Here is a 13437-nt window from a genome sequence, read left to right on the forward strand (position 1 = left end):
ATTTACAAAAAAAAAAGGGGGGGGGGGGGAGTTGGGGGAGAAACCCAAATTCCAAACAAACCAAAACATGAAAAACTCATTATAGCAAATGTGGTATCAAAAAGATTCTATTACTTCTCATTTATATGTTCAAGAGCTCTCACAACGATGTGAGCCCATGTTCATGATTTCATCTTAATGTAATTTTTAAGTAACATTTATTTGATTAAAAAATAATATAATCACATCCGTGTTATTCAAAAGAGCGCTAAGATCCCTACTCATCTATAATAAATATAAAAGTACTATCTATCAAGACCTAAAAAGGGTCCTGTAGGTATGTCATTATTTTTAGTAATATTATTATGCAAGGGAGAATGCTTTTACTATAACAGGGAGAATCTTATTGGGGTGTTTTGTAAAACTGAAGTGATAATGAAATATGACGAAATGAAAAAGCCAAAATCATTTTATGTCCATTATGCCCCCCAAAATGACTATAGTAGCTATTTCAAAACAATGGTTTCTTGTTTTTTTTTTGGAAAACTGCAAAGATATTCTTTAGAAATCAACAGTGAAGAACGCTGGCTAAACACTTATAAATTAATACATATTTATTAAATATTTATTATGTGCTAAGTACAGTGTTAAGCAAGGAAAAGCAAAGACAAAAATAATCTCTCCTGTCATAGAGCTTACATTTTTTGGGAGAAGTCGACAGGTGTCTATAATACACACAGACATAGATATACACACACACAAACACACATAGCTCCCGACCCCTCACTCAGAATAAATACAAAATGAAAATGAGGGGACTTGGGGAGGGACAAACTAAATTACTATTTTATTATTATTATTTATTTTTTGTCGAGGCAATTGGGCTTAAGTGACTTGCCCAGGGTCACATATCTAGGAAGTGTTAAGTGTTTGAGGCCATATTTGAACTTAGAGTTGACTTCAGGGCTGGTGCTCTATCCACTAAATTACTTTTCTTAAATGACCCTCTGAAGCCTTCTTCCATCTTATGGTATTTTATGGTAATTTACTCTTTGAGTAATTCTTTCAAGGGACAGAAGTCACAAAATAACTATTAGACAACATTATTTTTAAGATAGGATTAAAATTTGAGCAAACTAGCAGAGACTATATACCAAGACTATCGATGCTGGTTTGTTTCTTGTAAAGGAAATATTTAGGACTCTACCTACCATCAAATTTTAAGACAAATCTTTAGATATGTGGTCTCCAAATATTTTTGGTCATCCATCACATCAGGAAAAAATTTTAAATAAGCCACCCCAATATGTATATTTATTTATGCACAAATTGTATACAAGTACTATGTTAATAATATTATAATACTTGTTAAAATTATTTTAAAGGGGTGAGAGAGTGAGAAAGAGACAGTATAGTATAGATAGGGAACTTAATTGACACATCTATCTGTATAACAGTTAAGTTTAACTTCCGGTGGTAGAAGAAGAAGGCTGTTTTGTTGGACACAAGACTATGACTAATTATTGCAGGACAAATAAGATTTACCCCATCTCTTAGCCTCCAATTGGTTATCAGAGTTGTTAGGGCATAACAAGTTTCAGTTCTGTGACTATGAACTCTAATGGACAAACATTCTCTTGCCTCATCTCACTATACTCAGTGAGTAGTCTTTACATCAGTGGCCCTGCCCCCTTCCAACTCAACAAGACAGAATAATCTGACCCTGCCTTAGACACTTTGCTAGCTGTGTCCTTGAGCTAGGCACATAACTTCTCTGAATGTCAGTTTCCTGATTTACAAAATGAAGGTTTAGACTAATGATCTCTAAGGCCGTTTCTAGCTCTAAATTTATGATTTTATGAACTCAATGAATAGTAATCAAATCAACACTATCATTCTTGGAGAGGAAATATAATCAACTGTCCTATGAATTAAATCACAAATAATTATGACATGTCTATCGAAGACTTTTTTGGTCACCAAATGTTATCTAAATTAACTCTAATGTATGAAAGAGACTATTTGATAGTAATTTGTAAGCATTTAACAGTTTAGGATATAGACTAAGCCCTTAATGAATGCACGTCCTTCCTTTCAAGACTAAGTAGCCTTAAGAATACATATTCCCTACTTTGAAAACCAGTGATGTAAAGAACTTTAGAAACACTATATTTATATCCATGTCAACTAGACACTTTGTATTTTGTTCTCTTTTGAATCTCCTAGCTGGTTAACATCCTAATAAAAAATACTGTTTTCTTATACTGATTACAATAAGTAGAATGCTTATCAGTTTTTTAAAGAGTATTCTCTTTGGAGACTGAGAATATGAATGCAAAATCTGCCTCTGACACTTTAAACTTGTTTGAACTTTTAGCAAATCACTTAACTTAGTTAAGCCTCTACATTCTATAAGTATAGATCTTGAAGCAGGGATTTTGGTTCTAGTTTTCATTTTTAACACTAACTAGCTGTGTATTCCTCAATAAGCTATATCTATATATATCCCATTTGGGTTTCAGATTTTGTTTTGGGAAAGTTATAATAAATAGAGTTGTACAGCTTTAAGCTGTTTTTGTAATTAACAAACAGAAGAGGGACTGAGATTTGGTTTGCAAAATATCATGGTCTAAAGAAACATAAGGTATAATGACTTCTCTATATTCTTCTCTCCTTGGTCAATCTTCTAGTTTCTCATTCCCTTTTTGACTGACATTTTCCCCTATCTTAAAGGGGTATACTTTAAAGATTATTCCTTGGGAATTTTGTGTGTGTGTGTGTGTGTGTGTGTGTGTGCTAATTAGGATTACCAGGGACAGCTAGGTAACACAGTGGATAGAGCACCAGTCCTGAAGTCAGGAGGCCCTGAGTTCAAATCTGGTCTCAGATACTTAACACTTCCTAGCCGTGTGACCTGGGAAAGTCACTTAGCCCCAATTGCCTCAGCAAAAAGATTAGCGCTATCACAAAGCAAATAAATAGTACCTGGGCTGAAAATATGACTGAAAAGCTATGAATTTCTCACCACTGAGTTATAAACTATTTTAAAACACTGAGCTACATCACTCAGGGAATGAGGGACATGATGAAAAATAGAAATGTAGATTTTCTAAAGCAGAGCCAGGAAGTTAAAGTTTTATTCAAAACTTTTTATATAAAAAGTACAGTTAAAGGAGTTCAAGTGAAAAAAGTAGTTGAAGGGGTCTGAGAGAAGTGGACAACAAAATATAGCCACCATGAAAGGAAATCTCTGAATTTTTCAAGAGGAATTTTTATCTTTGAGAAGCAAAAAGTAAGTCATCTTATTTTCAATATTTTCACATGTTTGGACTTACCATATTACCAAGAACTACATCAACTACAAATTTACAGTAGGATAGATATGAGTTTAGCAAGGCACTGCAATTAACTGCAAAAATTCATTAATGGAGTTCTTTTAAAAACTATACTTGGGGAGAGAATTCAATTTTAGAAAGGAAAAGGAGAAATTATTTTTAGTCTTAAATGTTTTCAAAATATCGATTTCCTAGGACAGCTAGTTGGAGCAGTGGATATAGCACTAGCCCTTCCTATCTTCCTGACCTACAGTCAGGAGGACCTGAGTTCAAATCTGACCTCAGACACTTAACATTTCCTAGATGCGTGACCTTGGACAAGTCACTTAACCTCAACTGTCTCAACAAAAAACAAAACAAAAAAACTATTTTTCTTTACTTGAACACATTCTTTGCACTATAACAGTTAAAAATAAGGGTTGTTTTGTTCAGTTTTCAATCTCTCTTAATTTTTGTTGAAATGAATTAATAAGTAAACTTAAGGAGAAATACAGCTTTAAAAAATGAGCCTACACATTTTCATTACTTCATATACTTTTAGAAAACAGTTTGTTGTCCAATTCTTCATGATCTCATTTGGGGCTTTCTTCACAGAAATAATGAAGGGCTCTGCTATTTTCTTCTCCAATTTATTTTACAGATGCAGAAACTGAGGCAAAAAGGGAAGTGGCTTGTCAAGGGTCAATTAGTAGTTGTTAAAGAGCATATATGAACTTAGGTCTTCTTAACTTTAGTCTGGGTACTGGAACTACTGTGCCATCCACTTGCCTCCAGAAAACAATTAAAGCCCTTTATACAGAAAACAATGGCAAGGGAATTGAAAAGAGCTATCTGGAAAACAATATTATATATATTTTATAAACTCAAAAGTAATTTAGTCACTCACTCCTCCCTTGGCTTCTCAATATATAAATGTATATCACTCACTGTATTGTCCACTGCTGGTCTGGTAGATTGGAGTTGGCACCGTTACAGTTGTAATGGCTGGTGCTGATGTTTCCTCTTCAGACTTTTCTTCTTCAATCCTTGGCACTCCAGGTGCATCTGAGGATAAATCATTCAAAATTTTCCTAGAAAAATAGTAAACCATACTAATCAACATAAAAGTAAAACAAAGTGCCTTAGATAAACATAAATAAAAAAGTTCAAAGAATGATAAAAAATTACTAGTGCTTATGACTGATTACAAATTTGGAGACTTAATAACTAAATTATATATTTTACAAAAATAAAACTCCAAACAAATAAGAATTGTTAAGAGTTAATATGTTGTCTAATTCTAGACTAAAGAAAAAAATTCTCAATAGAGATTGTGTCAAAAAAGTAACTAGTGTGAGGAGAGACTGATACAGTAGAAAGAGTACTGTTTTTTAAGTTAAAAGACTTAGGTTCCAATATTGGCTCTGTCATTTACTACCTGTGTTATATTGAACAAATAATCTAAATTCTCTCTTCCTTCTTCTCTAAATTTATATTAAATATGTATATATGTATACTGAAGTAAAATATGCTATTTATGTAAACTATATCATGAATTACAAAATGATATTAACTTGCTATGTGAAATGAAGTCATTGTGATATCTTATATATGTGAACTTGAAGTGATATTACAGATCAAAATTTTCCTCATTTTAGGATAGAAGAACTTGGATCTACAATTTAATTGATATTAGACCCTAAGATAGGAAACCCCTTCCTCTGACTACAGATTGGCAGCTACTTTACATATAGAACTGGCTGGTGCAGTAAGAGTTAAAAGGCTTGCTCACAGTCCCATAATGTGTCAGGAGATTTTGAGGCCAGGGGTCTTTCTAAGTACTAAGACCAGCTGTTTCTTTATTATACATACCACCTAATCATTTGCCAAGTCTGGAATGGACACCCTACCTCCCTCTACCTCATAATCCCTTCCTCTTGTCCTTTAAGCACTTCAAACTTTAACACTTCAAAGCACCATCTTCTGAAGGATGGCTTCCCTGATTTCCCCAACTGACAGGGCCCTTCTCTTCAAAATAATTTCGATTTAGCTGTTATATATGTAAAATATATTTATCTTATGTTTATATTATATGCATTTATATATATACTGTCTCTCATTAGAATGTTAAGTTCTACATATAATTTAACAAATATAACATATATTGGACTATCTACCATCTGGGGGAGGGGGGGAAGAAGGGGAAAATTTGGGATAGAAGGTTTTGCAAAGGTCAATGTTAAAAAAATTACCTATGCATATGTTTTATAAATAAAAAGATACAATAATAAAAAAATCTTTTTAAAAAGAATGTTAAGTTCTACACAAATAGAGATCGTTTCTTTCTTTATATATGTATGCTTAGAGCCTAACACAGTTCCTGATACATAGTGAGAGTTCAACTGATGACAGTTGATTAACTGATAGTTACTTTCATCTAACTTGTTTGTATGGAAACAAGGATTGGTTGGAAACAACTGTCAAAGAACTATGATCAATACATTGACAAATCACAGTTCCAAAAGACTGAGGATGAATTATGTTTCTCACTTCTTGTCAGAGAGGAAATGGATTGGAGATACAGAATGATCTGTATAATGTATATAATTTTAATACATAATATTTAATACATAACATAAAATATATAATAAATCTCAAACAGACAAAGTTTTATTTGATTAATTTTTTCAAGGGACACAGTAAGCTGGTTAATAGAAAAATTTGACTAACTCTAGAAAAATATGCAGGATTCACTTTTAAGATTAAGCTACAAAATGAACTTTTCTCCATCATTTTATTTACTTATTTATTTATTTGTTGCTGGGGCAATTGGAGTTAAGTGACTTGCCCAGGGTTACCCAGCTAGAAAGTGTTAAATGTCTGAGCCAAATTTGAACTCAGGTCCTCCTGACTACAGAACTGGTGCTTTATCCACTGCGCCTCCTAACTGCCCTTCTCCCTCATTTTAAATCTAGACAATCAACAAATCAAGCCCTGATTTGAAGAATTTTTAATTTATAAGTTGTTAATGCTCCCACTAAAAATTTTAAAATTGATTCATAGACTGCACAAATTAGCTACAGAATACTCAGAGAGGGTTTTTTTTTTTTTGTTTGTTTGTTAAAGAATATATGGACAGTAATATTAAAACAATGGAAGAAAAGGAAAAAGCATAAATGAATCATGTAAAAAAAATACATGGAAGAGAAGTTCAAAAGTGGACAAAGAGATAAACAAACTACATAAATGATTCCTAAGTTCCATATGCAGTTTTTTTTGTTCAATCATGTTTTTTAATTTCACAATAATAAATGAGGAAAATTTTAAACTTGATTAAAATCAATTCAATAAGAATATGCTAAAAATACACTTTGTGCTAGTTTAGAATTAGGTGTTGCTGGAAAATTTAAAAAGACATTATACACAATCCCTGGCTTTTAGGAGTTAAAATTCTTGTTGGCGAGAGAAAAAGAAATGCATGAAGAAAGTGTGTAGGATTCAATGAGAAAATGAGAAACAAGACATTGCAGACATATTAGTACTATGGCCAAAAAATTAGAAACAGTTTCTGGAATAGTAAGGAAGTTAGCTTAGCAAAAGGATCATATTAAAGAACATTATTTTTACCAAGATTTGTTATTCCTTTTTTCAATAGGAGACAGGGAAAGGGGGCACTTAGAATTACCCCTGTTTTCCCTCTCTCAAAAATCTAAATGTATAAAAATATCTACATCTGTTCTTTTTGTTAGAGCAAAGAACTAGAAATGGTATTCCCATCACCTGGAGGGTGGGTGAACAAATTCTGGTGTATGAATGTAATGAGATATTACCATAGAAGTAATGAAGACAAAGGATAGTTTCAGATTTGTAGGAAGACTGCTATGAACTGATTCTAAATGAAGTAAGAATCAGGAGAACAATTAAGCCAATAACAATCTTTTAAATGGGGAAAAAAAAAAACAACTTTGAAAGATTAAAAACCTTTATCAATGCAATGACAAATCATACAGCTTAACCACAGAATAATAATGTCCAGTTTGTGAAAGATGATGGATGCAAATTGCAGAAAATAAATTTTTTTGAATACAGATAATGGTAGGAATATTTTGCTTAGATAACTATATTTGTTGTAAGGATTTTGATTACTCTCCCTCCTAAAAAAAAAAGTGGGAGGGAACAAGGGAAAGTTGGAAACTAGGGAGAGGATTGCCAAAAATCAGAAAAAGAAGAGGGCCATTTGAAAATGCAAAGAAGACTACAAAATGGCTAAAAGAAAGCACAAATAGGACAGTTTTAAATGTTACATATTGAACGATGACATAAATTTGAATAATTACTGATCAGGAAAACTAAAATTGACGAATTTTCTGAGAACAAGAACATACAAAAATTCACTGATGGTACAGGAGCATAGTGCAAAAATTTGGAGTCAGGAAGACACATCTTCCTGAAAGTGAAGAGGAATTAAGAAGACAATCTTGATGAGGATGAAAGAGGAAAGAGTAAAAACTGGTTTGAAGCTTAGTATTGAAAAAGTTAAGATCCTGGTAACTGGGTCTCATCACTTCTTGAAAAAAAGGAAAAAGAAGCAACGTTGCATCAGATTTTATATTCTTGGGTTCAAAGGTCATGCAGATTATATCTGTAGTCATGAAGTTAAAAGATGCTTGTTCCTTGGAAGAAAAACTATGGCAAATCTGGTCAGCACACAAAAAGCAGAGATATTACTTTTCCAATAAAGATTCATACAGTCAAAAGTTACGGTCTTTCCAGTAGCAATGTATGGCTGTGAGAATCTGACTATGAGGAAAGCTGAGCAGAGGAGAATCAAGGAATTCAAAATACAATGCTGGAGAAGCCTTTTGAGAGTCTCTTAAATAGCAAGGAGAGCAAATCAATCAATACTTAAAAAGACAGGATTCACTGGAAATGACCCTGAAGTTGGGAAAGATTGAAGGCAAAAGAAAAAAGGGATGGTTGAGGATAAGATGGCTAGTCAGTGTCATGGAAACAATGAACATGTACTTGGAGAGACTATGAGAGATAGTAGAGGATAGAAGGGCCTATTTTGCTATGGTCCAAACAAAGAGTTAGACCGGATTGAGTAACTGAACAACAATGTAAATGACAACAACAAAACAGGCATTATAGACTTCATGGAACATCCAAACAAGAGAAAACTATAAGCCAGAAAAAGAGAAAAGCCAACTAGAAAGAGTAAAGAAACAGTTTAGTACAGCTTCATGAAATTCAAGGAGGATGATAAACTTGGGGTGAAAGGGATCTCTGAAGTTACTGACTAGACATTGTTTTTCAGTTCTGTCTGGCTCTTCATGATCACCTTTGGGGTTTTCTGGTAAAGAAACTGGGTGGTTTGTCATTTCCTGAGGCCTAGAGGGTCAGAGAAGCTTGTTCAAGGTCAAAGCTGAAACTTAACTCAAGCTCTGATTCCAAATACAATATTTGTTTTAAAAAAAAATGTTTTAGGAAAAAGTGGGTAGTTAATAGCCTGAGAGAAGAATAAAGCCTCAGAAATAGCCATTAGATTTGAACATACTATGTTTTTAAAAGAAGCTTTGTTAAAAGTGGGAATAAAAAATAGATTTAAGGAAATTAGAGAATAGTGTTAAAGAATTTGTAGTTTAAAGCATTTAAATGGTATTGCTTGAGAGGAAAAAAAATATGTTTAGCTTGCTCTTATTGACTGTTTTGATTTACTTCATGTTTAAAAATGTAGTATAACCTGGCCTTAAGAGATTATAAAAATCTAACTTATAATGCTAAGTTGATATAACCCACAGGAAACCAAAAAAATGAGACTGACCATAAATTGGTAAAAATATATCCAATTCAAGAAAAGACTGAATTCAGGTAAGCAAAATCCTGAAGGCTTCAATATTATTTTATAATTAGACATTTAAGAACCTGAATTTGGCTTTAAAGAAATGATTTGTCTTAGGCAACTTAAAAAAAAAAAAGACTACAAATAAGATGTAATAGTTATTTTTTAGTTCTTTGAAAGAACACAGAGAAACACACATAAATGAGATATGAACAATAATGCTACATATATAGAGTAATAAGAAATAGTATGGCATTGGATTCAGGAAGATCTGGATGCAAGTTTTGCCACTGTCACATAACAGTTATGTGAGCACAGGCAGATCACTTAACTTCTCAGTGACCTGGACAATGTCTAAAGTTCTAAGTTGAATAAATGATGCTGATCAACAACAGTAGAGAAAATTTCCCCATTGGGATTTTTTTATGCTAAAAACATCAAGTCCAGGCATATTCCCCAACATGAGGGGAAACAAAAACAAAAAAGTAGAAAGATTGCAATTTTAGTAAGGGAATCTGTAATTTTTCTTTTACAGTCTTAAGCAAGGGAGATCCTTAGAGATCAAAGATAACGAAGAGCCAGAAGTAGTCAAGTAGTCAAGTCAAGTCAAGTAAAAAGAGCCCTGAACTGGTCTGCTACTAACTGAATTTAAAGTCTTCGTTCCTAACCTTATAATTCTAAGAATTCATCATTTCCAGGAAAATATAAACCGCCCAAGAGCTGAGGTTATATATAATTTTATAATATCACCTTCTAAACACAGGGCCTTATATGCAGCAGGGATTTCATAACTACTTGTTTGAATTTCTGTACCTGTAGGAGGGCCTCCTTGAAAGAATTTCTCTTCTTTTTTGAGAATCTGTGACACTATCTACTGATTCCTGTGAATCTTCACTCTCTGCAATAGTAGAAATCTAAAAAGAAACAAAATTGTACCATTTTATTTGAGTTCAGTCCACATAGTTATTTTATATATAAGAGAAACTCAAGAATATAAGCAACACAATTCAGATGGAATAAAAAGTTTCATTAAAAAGATTAACATCAATTCCTTTTATTTTTCAGTCCCTTACCAAATAGAGAGCAAATGTTCTCAAATTACTCAGGATCTACAAGAATTTGTCAAGTTAAGATACACCTCAATTTCACCTTTATACTCAAACAAAAGTCTTAAAGGAAATTAATCTGAGTAGATTAGTCATCGAACTTTGGGTGCTTCAGTTTTCTCTTCCACAAAATGAAAGGTGCTGGAAGCTGTGATTTCTTTCTTTCTTTTTTTGCTGAGGCAATTGGGGTTAAGTGACTTGCCTAGGTTCATACAGCTAGGAAGTATTAAGTGTCCGAGGCCAGATTTGAATTCAGGTTCTCCTGATTTCAGGGCTGGTGCTCTATCTGCGGCAAAACCTAGCTGCCCTTTTAAAAAATTTTTTTCTCCAAAACCTTGCTGCACAAGAAGAATCAGATGTGATTTCTTTTAATTCTCAATTCTTTGATTTTATGAATGGACCATAAAAGTGAATGGACCACTTTTCCTCCTTAGCTGTTTATACTTTACTTCCTGTCTCTTATATATGTTATCTCCCATTAATTACAAAGCAAGTTTCTTGAAAGCATGGTTGATTTTTTTATTTGGGTCTTCAGCTCTTTGCAGACTTCTGCGTACAAAGTTTAATAAACTTTTTTTTTTTAATGTATACACTTAATTTAAAAATGAAACAAATAAGTAGAATAAAATAAAGCCTAGTTCTATATCTGATCAGAAAACCTATTTATCATGTAAACTTTCTTGTTTATAATAGGAATATTTAACAGTTTGTAATAGGAACCATGTACTAATGGACATTGACAGCTGCTGATGAAAATAGGAGCAGTCATGTCATGCTCTGGAAAAGTAAACTCAATCTGCAGTATTTCAGCTCCAATACTTTAAGGATTTTATATTTTGGTAATAGAGGCACCCCTTCCACCAGTGCAGATCCCAATTCCTTTGTAAAATATTCTTTAAAATCTGGTGACAAAAAAAATGATTACTCAGCTGCTAAGATGGAGGAAAACTAGAAGCTAAACCTTTTCAGCCTGGCAAGATTTGTGCTCTACTAATAAATTATCTAAAATACAGAATTATCTTCACAATAAGATGAAACATTAGAATAGGGCTTCAGTAGAGAATGATATATATTATTAGGATCTAAGACTAAAGTTGGGAGAGGTCTTAAGAGTCATTTAATACCTTTCTTTTACTTTAGAGATGAGGAAATTGAAATCCAGAAAGAAAGGTGACTTGTCCAGAATCAAACAGATATTCTCAGGGGCAGTACTGAAAACCAGTGATTCTAAATTTTATTCAACAGTTGAAAAACAGCTTCTACATGCAGGGTATAATTTAATTTACATAAGACTGTTTTGAGGCTGATATAACAGGAAATTTGCTCTGTTTTATAAAAGAGGAAAATGAAGCTGAGAGGGCAAAGTTTGTTTCAATGTTTCACAGGCAGCATGAAGTAAAATAAAATGGTAAGTTAGTCCTGCCTGATTTGGAGAACACTACAGGTTGTACTTCAATATGCCAAGTACTTATGAACACACTTCAATTCCATGTTATATGAAGGTAAGAGAAAGCTGGCATGGGTGAGTGAATGGAGATGCAAGTAAAGGGAGGGGGCAGAGCCACCAGAATGAGCTGAGGTAAAACAATCTTGCTATACAAGACTATTTCCTGGAATTGAGTCCAAGATCTTACTTATTTATATTGCCCTTCTTTGAAAGTGTTTAACCTTAGGTTGAAACATGGGCTAAATGCTGTCAGAATTTAAATGTTTAGTTACACTCAAAAATAGAACCATTTAACCTTGATTTCCAAAGAGAAAAAGTTGACTTTCAGCTTCAAAAAATGGAGGTGTCTCATTTCACTTTACTAACCAAAGAGTCCCCTTGAAATCATGTAATAACATCCCCGTGTGTTCTAAGAAACTCTTTTCATAAATATGGGCATAAATGGTCAGGTAAACAAAACCTATGTTTTGTAACCTTCAATACAATAGTACATGTTTATTCATTTTTTCCATTTTTATTAAAGATTTTCTGTTTATTTAAAAAAAAAATTAAAAGACAGAAAAAGGAAAACAAAAGAAAACAGAACAGAACATTATCATGTGCCCTGGAGAACATCAGGGACAATTCAAAACACATAACAATAAATTAATAGTTCAAAACAGTTATATAATAGTAGAAGAAATTTTATATTCATGAGTGTCCATCTTTTCTGTGCTTCCTTGTAAGTTGTTCCATGTTTTTCTTCACCCCAAATTATCACTTAAACATGCAGGACCAGCCTTGGATCACTTAGCCCCACAGGGACCATGCAAGAACAATATTTTATAGTCAGGAATGTTATATCACTATGCTATTTACTTTATTGTAAATATTGGAGTGGCCAATAGTGTTGATATTTTTGCTTTTAAAAAAAACTCAAAAAACTCCAAAAACCTCCAAGACAAAATACAAGTGATGGCTGAAATGTTAGTTAAGTTATCTACATAAGTCTTCAATACTTCTTTATCCTTAAATCTAATCAGTAGAGATGAAACCTTGAATGTTGATAGTAACAGCAGCTTAAATAGGGAAAGTTATTCCTTAGCCAGCCCTGGTATTAAGTCATATATCCTTAGTCCAAAATCTGATCAAATCAAGTCAAGGATATAGTGGAAGTTCTCCACTGAACTGTGATATAACAGTTTTATTTTCAAACAAACAAACAAACAAAAAACAGAGCCAATTAGATGGCATAATGGATAGAGCATTCATCCTAGAGTCAGAAGATAAGTTCCAATCTGTCCTCAGGCACTTAACATTTTCTAACTGTGTAACCTTGGGTAAGTCACTTATCCTCAACTGCCCTTCAAAAAAAAAAAATCTAAAATAAAACAAAAGAATCATCCACCAAAAAAATTATTTTTCTAAATTTTTAAAAAATTCTTTCCCTCCCTCTATACCCCTCACCCCCATCCCATCCCATTCAGAAGAAATAATACCTATTACACTTATGAAGTCATGCAAAATATTTCCACATTAGCCAGTTTTGCAGGGGACAGAAAACAAATAAAAATATGTATTCAAGTCCATATCTACCTTCCTGAAGATGGGTATCATTTTTTTCATCAAGAATCTTTTGGAAATGTGGGTTACTGAAATATTATAATATTGCTGTTACTTTGCCCAATGTTCTCTTGGTATGTTAACTTCCATTTTCCGTCACTTTATATCTTCCCTGTTTTGTCTTAAACTATCTCTATAAAATCATAT

At 32.9% G+C, this 13437-nt stretch overlaps 1 protein-coding gene across 2 annotated transcripts in view; it reads right to left on the reverse strand.

The window, feature by feature from the left end:
- The window catches only part of CREB1 (cAMP responsive element binding protein 1), an 88439-nt gene that overhangs the window by 33432 nt on the left and 41570 nt on the right, over positions 1-13437 (reverse strand). For both annotated transcript variants that reach the window (XM_051983681.1, XM_051983683.1), the window contains exons 4-5: positions 9949-10049; positions 4242-4384 (exon numbers count right to left, since the gene is read on the reverse strand). In XM_051983681.1, coding sequence (XP_051839641.1) covers positions 4242-4384; positions 9949-10049 — 244 coding nt within the window. The remainder of the gene's footprint in view (positions 1-4241; positions 4385-9948; positions 10050-13437) is intronic.

This window comes from Antechinus flavipes, chromosome 3 (genome assembly GCF_016432865.1).
Source record: "Antechinus flavipes isolate AdamAnt ecotype Samford, QLD, Australia chromosome 3, AdamAnt_v2, whole genome shotgun sequence".
In the NCBI taxonomy this organism is placed as follows: domain Eukaryota; kingdom Metazoa; phylum Chordata; class Mammalia; order Dasyuromorphia; family Dasyuridae; genus Antechinus; species Antechinus flavipes.